The 15,028-nt window shown below is 42.7% G+C and overlaps 2 protein-coding genes across 2 annotated transcripts in view; one reads left to right on the top strand and one right to left on the bottom strand.

The window, feature by feature from the left end:
• LOC308556301 (olfactory receptor 7D4-like) overlaps positions 1-13,417 on the top strand; it is a gene marked incomplete at both ends in the record, with an annotated part of 69,913 nt that extends 56,496 nt beyond the window's left edge. Inside the window, one exon of the mRNA XM_081135456.1 lies at positions 12,628-13,417. Coding sequence (XP_080991582.1) covers positions 12,628-13,417 — 790 coding nt within the window. The remainder of the gene's footprint in view (positions 1-12,627) is intronic.
• ZNF317 (zinc finger protein 317) overlaps positions 1-15,028 on the bottom strand; it is a 37,006-nt gene that overhangs the window by 2,669 nt on the left and 19,309 nt on the right. Inside the window, exon 2 of the mRNA XM_081136128.1 lies at positions 458-545. The gene's annotated coding sequence lies outside the window, so the exon portion shown is untranslated. The remainder of the gene's footprint in view (positions 1-457; positions 546-15,028) is intronic.

Below are 15,028 nucleotides of genomic sequence, written 5' to 3'. Positions count from 1 at the left end.
TTCCAACTCTTTTGACTTCTTAGGAATCCTAAAAATCTCCCAGCCACACCTGTGTACGCACTGCCCTCTGGGTGGGGTGGTCCTCCATGCCTTTGCCTTTCTGTGATAATTCTTGTCTTTATCTCTTATATGGGACATCATTTCTTCAAAGAAGCCTTCCTGAACCCTCCCTGCCCAGCAAGCACAGCCCCCCAGTCCGTGCTTTTATAGCCCCCTGTATTCTTCTTCATTGCCTAAGTCATTGTTATGTTTTTGCATTTACTTATGAAATTATTTAATTAATATCTGTCCCTTTCACCAGTGAATCATAAGCTACACAAATTCAGATCACACGCTATAACATTTACTGATCCTGGTATTCACAGTGGTTTGTTCTCAAAGAGCATGAAAAGTTGAATGAAGGTTGAAACCAAAAATAATACATAACACAAACAAGAAATCCACAAACTAAACTCACATGGACTACAAATGCAGCAATCTGAAGGAGTAAGATGAAGTTGTCGGCTTGATAAAAATAACATACTCCCTTATGCATTAATGTTCATCTGAAAGGCACAAAAATATTTAATATTAGAAAGTCAGATAACAAAAGTATTTGCATGAATAGACCAATGCAGAAATAATGATAGTTTCAACATAAATGCATATAATAAAATTGAACAGTCATTGATGGGAAGGGAACAGTAAAATTTCAAGTGCTAATCCAAGATCCATCATTAAACCCTAAAAAACAAAACAAACTCATAAGAAGCAGCAGGGAGAAATTATGCCTGCTGTTATCATTATTTAATGTTGTTTCTAATAATTCAAAAGGAATGCCATCAAACAAAAGTAAATCAGATGTAATAGTTGAAAACCAAAAGCAAAACTGGTCACTATCAGCTGCTGATATGATTACCTACTTGGGAACACTAAAGAAAGTCAACTTAAACACTATTCGGACTAATCAGTGTCATTAGCTTTCTTGTATCTGCAAAGAATCACTAGGAAAAATAAGAGGGAAAGTAGGTCCATTCACAATTGCAATGACAACATAGATAACATCTGACACATAGTGGGCATTCAGTACATATTTGTTGAATCAAGGAGTATATATAACCTCGTAAAACTCAAATGATGATGGGGCCGGGGTGTGGAAGCAGACACTTTGCTGGAGCGGAGGTTCTCCAATTATAGCAGGCATCGGAATCCCCTGGAGGGCTTGTTGAAACAGATTGTTGGGTCTCATCCCCATAATTTCTGTCAGCAGGTCTTGGGTGGGTCTGAGAATCTGCATTTCCAACAAGCACCCCGGGGGGGGGGGGGTACTGATGCTACTGCTGCTGCTTCAGGAACCACACTTTGAGAACTACTGCACTAGACAAGGACAGGAAGCTCTTAGCAGGGCGCTGGGAACTTTTTATACTCGAGGAAGTGCCAGTTTCTACTGACACTGAGCAAGTCATTGGTTCCAGAATGAGTTTCCATTGGAGCTGGTGGTGACAGAAACAACGGAATAAAAAAAGACATATATAACCAGGAAAATAAATTTCAGAGATGAAAATAAAATAACATCGACTTGTTGTTCCACTTATTTGGACATTAGTCGGTTGCTTCTTGTGTGGGCCCTGACCCGGGATTGAATGCATAGCGCTGGTGTATCGGGATGACGCTCTAATCAACTGAGCTACCTGGCCAGGGCCCTCTCCCCACTTTTTAAATATTCCTTTCCATACACAGTACTGACTAGGCCAGGTGACTCACTCCACCGGCACTGCTTAAATATTTGTACCAACTCTTTCTCCTCTGACTGTTGGATGCTGAAGACACTCACCCAGGGAATGGTAGAGATGGAGCTTGTCACAAAGTCATGTCTGTGAGAGGCACAAGTGCGGTCTCCCCTCGTCGGGCGTCACTGAACTACGGGTGAGGATGCCAGGGAAGTACTTATGGCTCCTCAAGGCCCAGGGGGATGATGTGTCCTCTTTCCTCATTAAATAAATTGTTCCTCTGATGCTCTACCCTTGAAGCCATCCAGCCCCCTGGGGGCGCAGAGCAAGTGGCAGACCTGAACGCGTGCTAATTCTGTTTCCAGGGAGGCGGCTTTGGAGCCGGGTGGATTCCGCCTCCCCGCCCCACACCTCTTCCTTCACTCTTATCGCTGTAGATTTGGCTTCGGGAAAAAGAGATTCCACCTCAGGAATGTGTCTGTGCTGCAAAGGCCCATCTCCCTGTGGCCACAGTACTGAGGGTCTCAAAGTAACACAGAAGCAAATGGAGATGCGTGTGTCTCAGGGGACCCCTTGTGACTGGGTAGGCTACGTGGAGCTGAACGCACCGTGGAGATGGAGCAAGTCCTGTTTTAAAGGAGGGAGTCAACCCTGTAACATGATGGTCTGAGGTCAATAAAATACAGGCTGAACCATAAGTCTTGGGTTTAGTGATATGGAAAACAATGGAGCAATTTTGGTAGAATGATGGGGAGGGGTCCATTTATAGTGGGCTTGGCAGTGAATTAGCAGTGAGGAAACTGACCTCGGGAGTGTAGAGCACTATCAAGAACTTTGGTTGTGAAGAGAAGAGAGGATAGAACTATAAGATGATTTTTCATTTTGGACATGAGGAAATATTTAAATGAAAAAGGAAATGCTCCAGTTGATTGTAGGAAATTAAATTGATACTCTATGATTTACCATAAAAATTGGAGTTCTGTAATTCATTTGAAAGTAAATGAATTATTTATTTTATAAATTATCTATTCTTCATTCTAAGTGAAATGTACTATTCTTTAATTAGTTGCATCCCAAAAGCTTTGATATGTGGCAGTCATTTTCATTTGTCTCTATGTATCTTTTGATCTCTCCTTTTATTTCTTCTTTGACCCAGTCATCCTTTAATAGCATGCTGTTTAATCTCCCCATACTTGTGGCTTTTCCTGCTTTGGTTTTGCAGCTGATTTCCAATTTCAAAGCATTTTGATGGAAGAATATGTTTGGTATAATTTCAATCTTCTTGAATTTGTTGAGGCTTGTTTGTGTCCCAACATATGGTCCATTCTTGGGAATGTTCCATGTGCACTGGAGAATGTCCTGGTGTTCTGGGATGAAAGGCTCTGTAAATGTTGATTATGTTCATTTGGTCCAAAGTGTCATTTAAGGCTGGTATTTCCTTATGATTTTTGGGGGGAGTGATCTATCTATAACTGTCAGTGGGGTATTTAGGTTCCCTACGACAATTATGTTTTTGTTAGTTTCTCACTTGAGTTCTGTTTGTAGTTGCTTTATATATTTTGGTGCTCCCTGGTTGAGTACAATATATATTGATATGTCTTCTTGATGTATTGTCCCCTTTATCATTATAAAATGTCCACCTTTGTCTCGTTACACTTTTTTATCTTGAAATCTATTTTGTCAGATATAAGTCTAGTTACACCTGCTTTTCTCTGAAAGCCATTTGCTTGGAGAATCACTTTTCATCCTTTTACTTTGAGCCTATTTGTCATTGCAGCTGAGATGTGTCTCCTGGAGGCAGCATATGTTTTTGTTTGATCCAATGTGCTATTCTGTGCCTTTTTATTGGTGAATTCAGTCCGTTTACATTTAGGGTAATTATTGATGTATGAGGATCTTTTATAGCCATTTTTCTCTTTGATTTTCTGGTACCTCTGTGTCTCCATTGGTTGTTTCACTTTGTTTCTGTTTGTTGGTTTTGTTTGGTGGTGTTCCATATTTTTTTCCTTTGTTTTCTATATTTTTAAGTTAATAAGTTATTACCTGTCTTGTTGGTAACAGCCATTCTAACAGGTGTAAATATTTTCTTTTATTTTTTTATTTTTTATTTTTTTAAAAAAAATTTATCTTTATTGATTTCAGAGAGAGAGAAAGGGAGATAGAAACATCAGTGATGAGAGAGTCATTGATCGGCTGCCCTCTGCACGCCCCCGACTGGGGATCGAGCCCGCAACCCGGGCATGTGCCCTGGCCGGGAATCGAACCCTGATCGCCTGGACCCTAGGTCGGCACCCAACCACTGAGCCACGCCTGGCTGGGTGTAAATATTTTCTTTAAGTATCTCAGATTTGTGTTTTTTGTATGTGGTTACCATTATGTTTTTGTTAAAAAAATTTCATAAATAGTCTTTTTCTTTTGAATACATCTAATCTCCATCCTCCTTTGCAAATTCAGACCTTTGTCCCTTCCCCTTTTATATTTCTGTTGTTACAAAGTATCCCTATTTATGCTGTGAATTCATTTCTGAATTGCTGTAACTAATTTCTTCTCTTAAAAATTTTTTTTTACCTCCTTTAACTTCTATGTTATACTTAAATGTATAATACCCTATTCTGAATAAAGATTGCAATTTCCTGCTTCTGTCTGTCAGTCATCTAACTCATAGTTTTGTCCCTTTTGTCTTTTTGTTTCAGGTAGAATAACTTCATTATTTCCTAAAATGCAGGTCTTGTGGGAAATTCCCTCAGCTTCTATATGTCTGTAAAAGTCTTTATTTCTCCTTCATATGTAAAGGTTAACTTTGCTGGATATATTATTGGCTGGTAATTCCTACCTTTCAATAGTTTGAATATTTGACTCCACTCTCTCCTAGCTTGAGAAATCCAATGGTAATCTAATGGGATTGCCTTTATAGGTTACTGTCTTCTTTTCTCTGGCTTTGAGAATTTTTTCTTTGTCATTAATTTTTGATAGTTTTAATATAATGTGCCTTGCAGGCCTTTTTGATTTGAGATAATTAGGTGTTCTGTTTGCTTCTTGGACTTGAGGACCCAGCTCCTTCGAAAGACTTGGGAAGTTCTTGTCAACTATTTGTTTGAATAGGCTCTCTGTTCCCTTCTCCTTCTGGTATGTCTACTATTCTTATATTGTTCTTTCTGATGGGAGTCAGATAGTTCTCAGTTCTCGTAGTTCTTTTTTCTTTTCTTTTTTACTCTCAAGTCTCACTCTTCTTCCACCAGCATCATTTCTAGATTTCTATCTTCGATCACTAATTATTTCCTCTATCTGGTTAGCTCTATTTCCTAGGCTCACTAGTTCATTTTCACCTCTTTTATCGAGTTCTTCAGCTCCAGAATTTCTATTTGTTTCTTTTTTTAAAGTTTCAGTCTCTGTGGTAAAGTTCTCCTTTTGTTCATTGATTTTATTTCTGAGTTCATTAAACTTCCTTTGTTTTCTTGTATCTTGTTTTCTCAGAACTGCAATCTTGAATTCTATTATTTAATCACATATTTCCATGTCTTTACCTTCTAGAGATTTTATTTCTAGCTGCCTTATTACCTTGATTTTTCCTGGTATTTGATGGATTCTTTCTCTGCCTAAGCGTTTATGGGAATAAAATCTGCTTTGTTTGTTTTTTAAGAGTGGCACTTCTCTAGTTAGTAGGTTGGTAAAGTCTTAATTAGTTTTCCAGTAGGTGGCGCTGAAGTGCAAGTTTTAAAGTTTCTCTTGCACTGCTATCCTCTCTGGATTCCTGCTCATGCAGGAAGGTGAAAAATGCCCTGTATTCCCTGAGGAGGTGGGTATCTCCTTTGTGACCAGGTTGCTAAGTCTCAGGGCACCACTTCTGTGGGGGAAAGTGGAGGGTGATGGGGTTCTGATCCCATGAAATCTCAGTGCTGTTCTCTGTAGCCAGACACTGTCAGCAGTTCTTCACTGCTGGAGGAGTCCTAGGTGCCTCCACTAGGCTCCGCCACAGTGGGTGGGAGTGGGGTGAGCTGAGATAGGCTGGATAATGCATTTGTGGCTTTGCTCTCCTTGTCAGACCTCAGTTCCTCTACCTCTGTATCTCCATCCTTGTCTCTTGATTTAGCCCAAGCATGTGCCTTCCCCTTGGGGGAAAATGCTTCTGCCTCTCCAGTTCCCAGGGTTGCATATAGTGTGCTCTGTAGCCCAGCCTTCACTGCTACAGCTTCTTCTGGGGCCCACTGCCAGCTCTGGGAAGGTGAGGGGAGGTATCCAAACTCTGTGGCTTTGTTTTTCTGCCACAGAGTTTGTTTGTAGCCGTATGTCTGCACTCTGTCTCTGCTCTGCTCAGGCAGGGATGCTCCCTTACCTCTCTGATCTTCAAGGCTTCAGGGAACGCAGGCTGCAACCTGACTTCTCCCCTCTGCTGAGATATGCAGTGAGCTTCAGGCAGCATCTGTGGCACCCGGCTCTGCTCTTCCTCCTTCCTACCTCCCGCTTGCTCCAATGTGCCCACCATTGGATGTTTCAATGTGCATGTATGGTAAATGGGAACATGGGCCCCTTCCCATGCTCCAACTCCCCCTCCCACCCTATGGGAAATACAGTGAAGGCCGTCTGTAAGCAGACTGAGACCCTGGGAGCCTGGCCAGCAACTCAGTCTAGGAAAGGCCAAAGAGAAACTGCTTCTAGATGTGAGCCTGGATTGTAAACAGATAGTATTTTGACCTCACACAGCTTACACACGTACCCCTGCAGGCCGTTTTTCTCTGTTTTCTGTGCTCTCTAAAACCTTGTGCTGGGAAAGTCTAGGTGGCGGCAAAATAAGAGCACTGGCCAGCTGCTGCTGGTGCGGCTCACTGGCCCACTCGCAGGCTGGGTGGGACTTAGCGGGACAACTTCACCAGTGGCAGCTGGTGTGGCAGTAAATGTCACCGGTCAGCTGCCACTGGTGAGCAGGTTAATCCTAATAAAGCCATGTCTTTCACAGCCAATCCTCTGGGTTATTTCTTTGGAATCTACAAAAAATACAGTGAGTTTTTCTGGGACCCCAGCACTTTGCATAACAGCGTGGATCTCTCAGATGTTTGTATTGAGCAGGGAATCCTTTGTTGAATTATAGCTGTTCAAACTGTAACTTCAAGGACAAAGACCAGGGTAACCTCTTACACTGCCAGGCTTCTAACGTCAAAATTAATCAATTTTTGACTGGTACCAGGAAACAAAAATTCATGAATTATTTCCTAAGTATACCTCTTAATTTTGTCCACTTTGCTGTCTGAAAAATTTTATTTTTGTCACCCACTTAGTATTTGGAGAAAAATTATTGTGTCTCATTCATTTTTCAATCCCTAGGGCCTGTACTTTCTCATCACAGAGGAAGCATCGAATACACAACAGAAGAAATCTCTTCCAGATATTGCACACACCCCTTTGGTTAATAAAGAGCGTAGGCAGCATGGCTTCCCCGGCAGGGGCCAAGGGACATCATACCATCAACATTTAAGTTGACTGGCATAAGGATCGGCCTTATTATTATTAAAGGTGATATCTAAAACTTACTTTTCCTTTCCTTTATTACTGCACCCACCACACATTGACCCCACAGGGAGCATCCGCTATCTGTCAATCATTCAACGTGGTTGTGTCAACTCGGAATCAAGTCAGGCTCAGAGATATTAAGAACTTGCCCCATGTCACAGAGATAGTAGTAGAGCAGACAAGGATTCAAAATTAAGTTTCCCAACCTTTAGAAAGTTTTAAGCAGAGTCCAGAGGTCTTACCCACAGGCATATCTGAGGTATACTTTTAAACTGTTTCTAGTTTCCTGAGTAGAAATGGAACCAAGACCCTGACATGTCTCTCTGAGATTGACTGGGCTGAATGCATGAATGGAGGAAGGGGACAGCTCTACTGGGGTACCCCGGACAGGGGCTTTGCCCTAAATTACTGTGTGCGACGCTGTGCTCCTTGCCTGTGATCCAGCCATCCGTTGTTCCTATGAAGTTGCTACAGCAGGTTTACTCACTGCTCTTTGCTGTGGTCTATCGGAAAGCCCCCAAGGGGAGACACAGTGAGTCCGCGGTCTCTTCCCGGAGCGTCCGGGGAAGTGAATAAATAGTCAGGTTGGCAGGGGGAGAACACCAGCCAGGTGCGCCAGGTCAGGAGTCAGACTACCGATTTAAACTTGGTTTCACTCCTTTCTGCCTCATGACCTGCACAGATGACACAGAAATGCTTTGCTTCTTTCCTCTTCTATAAAATAATAATAAAGTGTTCACGCAGACTTTGAGGGGGATTTTGCAGATGAAATGAAAACAGCTACATGGCACACAGAACTCAAAACCTGGCACTTAGGATCCAACACATGGCTTCAATCCTCCCAGTGAGGGGAGATCACTCCACTGACCCTCACAGGAGGGGCTCTCCAGAAACATTTCGTTAAAATAGCAATTTATTTAATGAGACGCAAGGGGATTCAGAACCAAATAATCCTCTTGTGCCCTTCACTTTAGGCTCACCTGGCCCAGGCCAGGAGGAAACTCCCCTGGGCGCTGCGCTCAGCACTTCATCCCTGTTCCTGCGTCTTTATTTGTCGTCCATTGGGAGAAGCAAAGATAATAGAGCCCAGACCTTCAGAAATTCCATCATGATGCTCGAGGATTCTCAGAAGCTGCTGTGGCACAGGTAAGAGGGGAACAAAACTTTCACTTGCGTGCTTTCCTGGCATGTGGGCAGGGATGTAGAGGAAGAAAAGCCCAACAAAATCAAGTTAAAGGCCCTTGCTCGGGACAGGCTTCCAAGCCTCACTGGACCTCATGTTCTCTAGACCTTCCTTCTGTCTTCAGGTCCACTGTTCTTCACTGCCTCTCAGCTGTGGGCCTTCCCCTCATAACTTCTCTCCACTCACTTGAACGTTTCCTCCCCCAATTTTTGCTTTGATGGGACATTTCTACATCTATAGAGCATCTCCCCTGTTCCTGACACAGAGCTAAGTGCTGCACATAGAGAGGTAGCTACGATGCGCTGCTCTCCTGGGCGGATGAAAAGTCTAGAAACAAACACATGCATGCGAGGTGATGGCTTGCCCCATGTGTAGTCCAGTCTACCAAGGTACAGAGAGTGTCCAAAGAGGGTGCTGCGTGGGGGTGTCAATATAAGATTTCAGGACAGTGTGGGAACAGGAATAGGACTCGTCCATGTGACTAAGGGAGGAGGAGGACCTGGTAAATGCAAAGGTCCAAAGCTATGAAACTACACAGAATGTCCCCAGAATTGTAAGACGCTGAATATCTGATGTCAAAGCATTGTTTTCCAATGGATAAAAATGTGACTCACACAAATATATATAGAGCACATGCCGAAGACTTATTAATGAGGAGCAAGGGGAGCAAAGCTAGTTTGCAGAGCATTTGAAGAACAGAAATTTATATAGGCAGGAAAGGAATGATGGCATTAGTTTTCTAAGTTAGATGTAAAAATATAGGAAAATAAAACCATAGCCTTTGGGGTTATCTTTTCTACCTGATAGAGATTCCTACAGGGCAATAAACAATAACTTTGGGGGTAATCTTTTTAGCTGAAAAAAAAATAATTTGAATGAATGCTGGACAAAAATCACTTGCAATTTATTAAATTCCTATGAGCATTAACTTCATAGAGTCTAGGTCCCAAGCCAAGGGACCTTCCCCCAGAAAGTGAGAGAATTAGGCAGGCAATTAGACAACACTTCACAGTGATAGTTATCCTTCTGCCTCACTGAAAAGTTTTGGGAGATTTCCTCCTTAATACAAAGGATGGATTAGAAGGCAGGAAGAGGGTGGTGGAATGGGAGGTAAAGACAGAGCAACAGGATGGGGGTCAGATCATGGAGGGCACTGGAGTTTGGGCTCTCTCCTGGAGGGATACAGAGCCACCGAATAATTATAAGATGCACACAATGCTGAGACTGGATTTATTCTCACATCCCCTGCAGAATGGGCCAAATGGGTGCCAATCTATTTGTAGCACAGATGAGAGATTAGCAGGATCTGAATTAAAGCAGCATTGGTGAGTGAAGAAAGTGCCCAGGGGCAGTTTATTTTGTCATTTTGAACCAAAGACAGAGTCTTCCTAAATAATAATCTTCATATATTCACCTATTTTATAAAAAAGTATTGTAGTGCCCTAGCCAGTTTATCTCAGAGGTTAGAGCATCAGCCCGTGGACTGAAGGGTCCCAGGTTTGATTCCGGCCAAGGGCACGTACCTCGGTTATGGGCTAGATCCCTTTGCCCTTGTTGGGACACATGTGGGAGGCTTGGGGCACGTGCAGGAGGCCAATCCATGTGTCTCTCTCACATCGATATTGCTCCCTCCCTCCCTCCGTCTCTTTCCCTTCCACTGTCTCTGAAAAGCAATGGAAAAAATATCCTCAGGTGAGGATTAAAAAAAAAAGGTATTGTAGCAACAGCCATCTCCACCATTCCTGACTTCTCATGTCCTACTACATACCTGAGGTTCAGGTGTTCCCATAAAGTTCCTGCAGCCTGTCTTCCTAAGATCCTAGGAATACCGAAGCAATAAAATTTGCATTTCTCACCTAAGCTGATTATAATCCTCCCATATCTGAAAAATATGCCCTACATCTTTTATTCTACATCTTTTATTCTGCATGCTACACACAAACCCTCCCCCCCCCACTACTACCGCCACCACCAAATATTCAAAATCAAGGTAATTATCTCCAATTCTTTGCTGACTCGTCAATAATGTCTGCCTCCCATCAGAGAGGCCTGAAGGCAATGGATATCATTCCCATTTCATAATCAAACTCATTGTCACTGCAGCCAGGTGCAGACCTTTTCAGCCCTTTGAACTGAACACATAATTATAATCTATATGACTTTGTGATCATATAGAAATATATACAGAGCATGTATCTGATGGTAAATATTTGTTCAGACATTATTCTGGGTGTCCTGGGTTGTTTCTAGATGAGATTAGCACTTGAATCCCTACACTGAGTGAGGCAGATTGCCCTCCCTGATGGGAGTAGGCCTCAGCTGACCAGTCGAAGGCCTGCATAGAACATTAAGGCTGAGTTAAAGAGAATTCCTTCTGCCTGACTACCTTTGGGCTGGGACACTGGGTGTTGTTTTTTTATCCTGCGTTCAGACTAGAAGTAAAACATCAGTTCTTTCTGTTCAAGCCTGCCAGCTTTCAGACTGAAACTACACCATCAGCTCTCCTGGTTCTCAGGCCTCTGAGCTCAGACAGAAACTACACAGTGGCTCTCCTGGGTCTCCAACTTGCCAAGTGGAGATCGGGACTTGTCAGCCTCCATAACCACATGAGCCAATTCCTTACAATAAATCTTTCTATACACACACACACCCACACACCCACCCCCCCGCTGGTTCTCTTTCTCTGGAGGACTCTGACTTATTCTACAGCTTCGTTTCCTTGTTTTCATCTCATATTTGTTTCTCTTCCTCCTGCTTTCTCTTTTCTTTCATCTTTTAAATACTATCATAATGGCTCATGATAAATTATCTTTTACTGAGTGATTACTCTGTACCTGACCTGCCCCAGGGGAAAAGGGAGAAGAGGCGGCATCTTGAAACCTGTTTTAAGATAGGAATATATTTCTCTCTAATTTTTTTCTGATCACAAAATAATATATGCTCATTGTGGAAAATTAAGAAAGTACAGAAAAAGAAGTGAAAAAGAAAGTAAGTACCCAGAATCTCACCTCTCAGAGATATAAGCAACATGAACATCCTGGTGAATTTCTTTCCGGTCACAGTTCATCTCTAACTTGCTAATGTTCTATGTGAATGGCTTTCAGTCCTATTCTTTCTATTTAACATTATAACATGTTCACTTTGTCATGTTGGTTAGTGTTTTTTAACCACTCCATTTGGGTTGTTCAAAAACTTCCACAACTATAAACATTATACTCCAACAGCAATGCTCTACAGTGCATTCAAAGTACCATAAGCAGTAAGACTACCGACAGTCTCATACCTAGAACTAAAATAGAGGATTCCCATTTGGAAGGCTCTTAATACTTACTAACTTGATCTCTGAGCCAAAAGGAGTCTTTTCATACATTGTCATGCCAATCACCAACATGTGATAGTCTCATTAAGTTTGATGGGTTATCATTATTATTACTTGCTATTTCTTTAGAGGAAAACATAATCCAGAAGCTGCATTCCTAGTGTTGACCCAAGTGAACTGCAAACTTATGTATGCACATACACCTGCAAATTTTATGTAGCTTTATTCATAAATGCCAAAATTAGAAGCAACCAAGATCTTCAATAGGAAATGGAAACTGTAGTATATCCAGACAATGGAATCTTATTTAGCAATAAAAAGAAATGAGCTATCAAGCCATGAAAATACATAGAGAAATCTTATATATTGCTAAGTGAAGGAAGCCAGTCTGCAAACGTTGCATGATTCTAACCACATGACATTCTCAAAAAGGCAAAATTATAGTGACAGCAAGATCAGTGGTTGGGCGCCAGTAGTTGGAGAGGGGAAGGGCAAATAGGTGGCACACGGGATTTCTAGGGCAGTTTGCAAAGGAGAACCCTGAATAGTGTGGGACATTCATTTTAAAGAGGAGGTGTTCCAGGTAGTAGTGGTGGAAGCAGGGAAGGAAAGGTTATTACTGAAGAGATTTTCAGCAACGTAAGAAAACAACTCTCTTAGATAAAACATAAAACTTAATGAGTTTGAAATGGGTGGCACATTCCTGTTTTGTTACTGTTTCAACATTATTCTTGCCTCCTTCAGGCAATTCCCATAAATATTATGGAAGCAGGGAACCAAACAGCTACTTCAAAATTCATCCTTCTGGGACTTTCCCAAGACATGGACCTGCAGCCCCACCTCTTTGGGCTGTTCCTGTCCATGTACCTAGTCTGTGTTACAGGAAACCTGCTCATCATTGCGGCCATCAGCTCTGACTCCCGCCTCCACACCCCCATGTACTTCTTCCTGTCCAACTTGTCCTTTGTTGACATCTGTTTCACCTCCACCACCGTCCCGAAGATGCTGGTGAACATTCAGACACAGAGCAAAGACATCATGTATGAAGGTTGTATGACCCAGATGTATTTCTTCATGATTTTTGCTGGGCTAGATGATGTGCTCCTGACAGTGATGGCCTATGACCGGTTTGTGGCAATCTGCCACCCCTTACACTACACAGTCATCATGAGCCCTCGCCTTTGTAGTCTCCTGCTGCTGCTTTCTTGGTTAATCTGCCTGACCTATTCTTTGCTGCAAAGTCTGATGATATTGAGGGTGTCCTTTTGCAAAGAAACAGAAATCCCCCACTTCTTCTGTGAACTTGCTCAGATCCTCAAGCTTGCCTGCTCTGACACCCTTGCCAACAACATCCTACAGCATTTTATAACTAGCCTGCTGGGTGTCATTCCCCTGACTGGGATTCTTTTTTCTTATTCTAGAATTATCTCCTCCATAATGGGCATTTCATCTGCTGGGGGTAAGTATAAAGTCTTTTCTACCTGTGGGTCTCACCTCTCAGTTGTCTCCTTGTTCTACGGTGCTGGCCTTGGGGTCTACCTCACTTCTGGAACAGCTCACCCCTCCAGAAAGGGTTCAATAGCCTCGGTGATGTACACAGTGGTCACCCCCATGCTGAACCCTTTCATCTATAGTCTGAGGAACAGGGACATGAAAAAGGCTCTGAGGAAACTTTTCAGTAGAGAAGCTTACTCTTGGTGAGATTATGCAAGTTAAGGACAATGGAGACCCAAAGTGCTGATAATGTTCCTGAATATGTAGTCTGAAGACATGGAGAAGAAATGCTATTCCTGGTGTACTAGAAGACACCCGAACCAAAGACAAACGTGAAGTAGCACACCCAAAGGCCCACCATCTACCAAGGAAAAAGCATGACCAACCAATAACTAAACTTCTTGTGCAAATAAACTTTCAAGAATGCAGACTCCTGCACGCATCAAAGGGGGAGAAAGCAAGTCAAGGAATGCAGCAGGGGAGAAGGCAGAGTGACAAGTGTTTACACATTAATGACTCATCTTTACCCCTGTTATGTTCTAGCTAAAACAAAGCACCATGCCCACTGGACCAAGTTTTCCCTGGTCTGTCTGGAACCATTTTCTGGACTGTCTCATACTGACCTCCATGACCCCATAGAATTTTACTTGCTGTATTTTCCTTTGGTGGTGGCCATTGACCTATACTGAGGACTTGAATAAAAACTTCTTTGTAGTGTCTACTTTGGGAGAAAGTTCTGTTATTGATCCATACGGGTCAGCAGATCTGCAATGGGAGTCCAAAGCAGTCCACTCTGTCATCCTTGCCTGGTTCATGCTCCACCAAATCTTCACATGCCTGGCTCCCTTCTCACAAGTTAGGCTTCAGATCAAAACTGTCTGCTCTTCAGAGGCCTACCCTGGCCACCCCTCCACTCATTCCAGTTTTCATAGCACTTACCATATACTGAGGGGCAGCATAGCATAGTGGCTAAGAGGAGTCCGGGCTCAAATATTTTCATCATTCACTAACAAACGGTATGATCTTGCCCAAGTTACTTCTCTGTGCCTCCATACCCTCATCCATAACAACAGGGATGGCAATACGTTTCCTAAAGAGTTCTGGCAGGGATTAAACATTACACATAAGGGAGCTCAGAACAGTGTCTGACACAAGCACTCAATAATTGTTAGTCACCACAAGATCCATGAGGGCCACCGAGGTCTATATTGACCACACAAAGGGTGCAGAGATTATAAACAGCCAGCCAGGGACTCCTCTGTCCTTGAAACCCCATTAAATAGCTGTACTGCCACGGAGGTGTGTGGGGGGTAGGGGTGCAAGTGCAGAGGAGGGATCTGCTATCAGCAGAACAGAGTTGGAACTGGCTAGAGTTGATCTGGATATGGGTTTAGATGGGGTTGTATACATCCCCAGAACTCTCGGAGCACCAAGAAAGCCATGTAGGAGAGGGGGGCCTGTGCAAGCCTCAGTCCTAGGAGCACCACATGCTGATCAAATCTGTAGAGTCCAGCAGGTCCAGGAGAGAAAGTTCCTGGACTAGAAACTAAGGATTAGACCAGGATATGACCCCAAAGACTTCTGACAACAGGGAACTGGGAAAACAAAGCATTCTTTATACTGGTTCAGCTCATGGGGTGAATTTCTTAACCTGAGAGCAAAAAGTAAAAACTTAAAAATAAAAATCTGTCAACATCTGTCTTGCGTTGTCTTGATGCCCATGGAACCCTCTTGGTGATCACTGGATTCAGATTCCAATGTTTGAATCCTCTTTACCATTTATTAGGATACTATTGACTATCTCTAAACAGCCTTGGA

This window comes from Miniopterus schreibersii (genome assembly GCF_964146895.1).
Source record: "Miniopterus schreibersii genome assembly, chromosome: 4".
NCBI lineage: Eukaryota > Metazoa > Chordata > Mammalia > Chiroptera > Miniopteridae > Miniopterus > Miniopterus schreibersii.
This window is presented reverse-complemented; position numbering and strand designations above follow the sequence as displayed.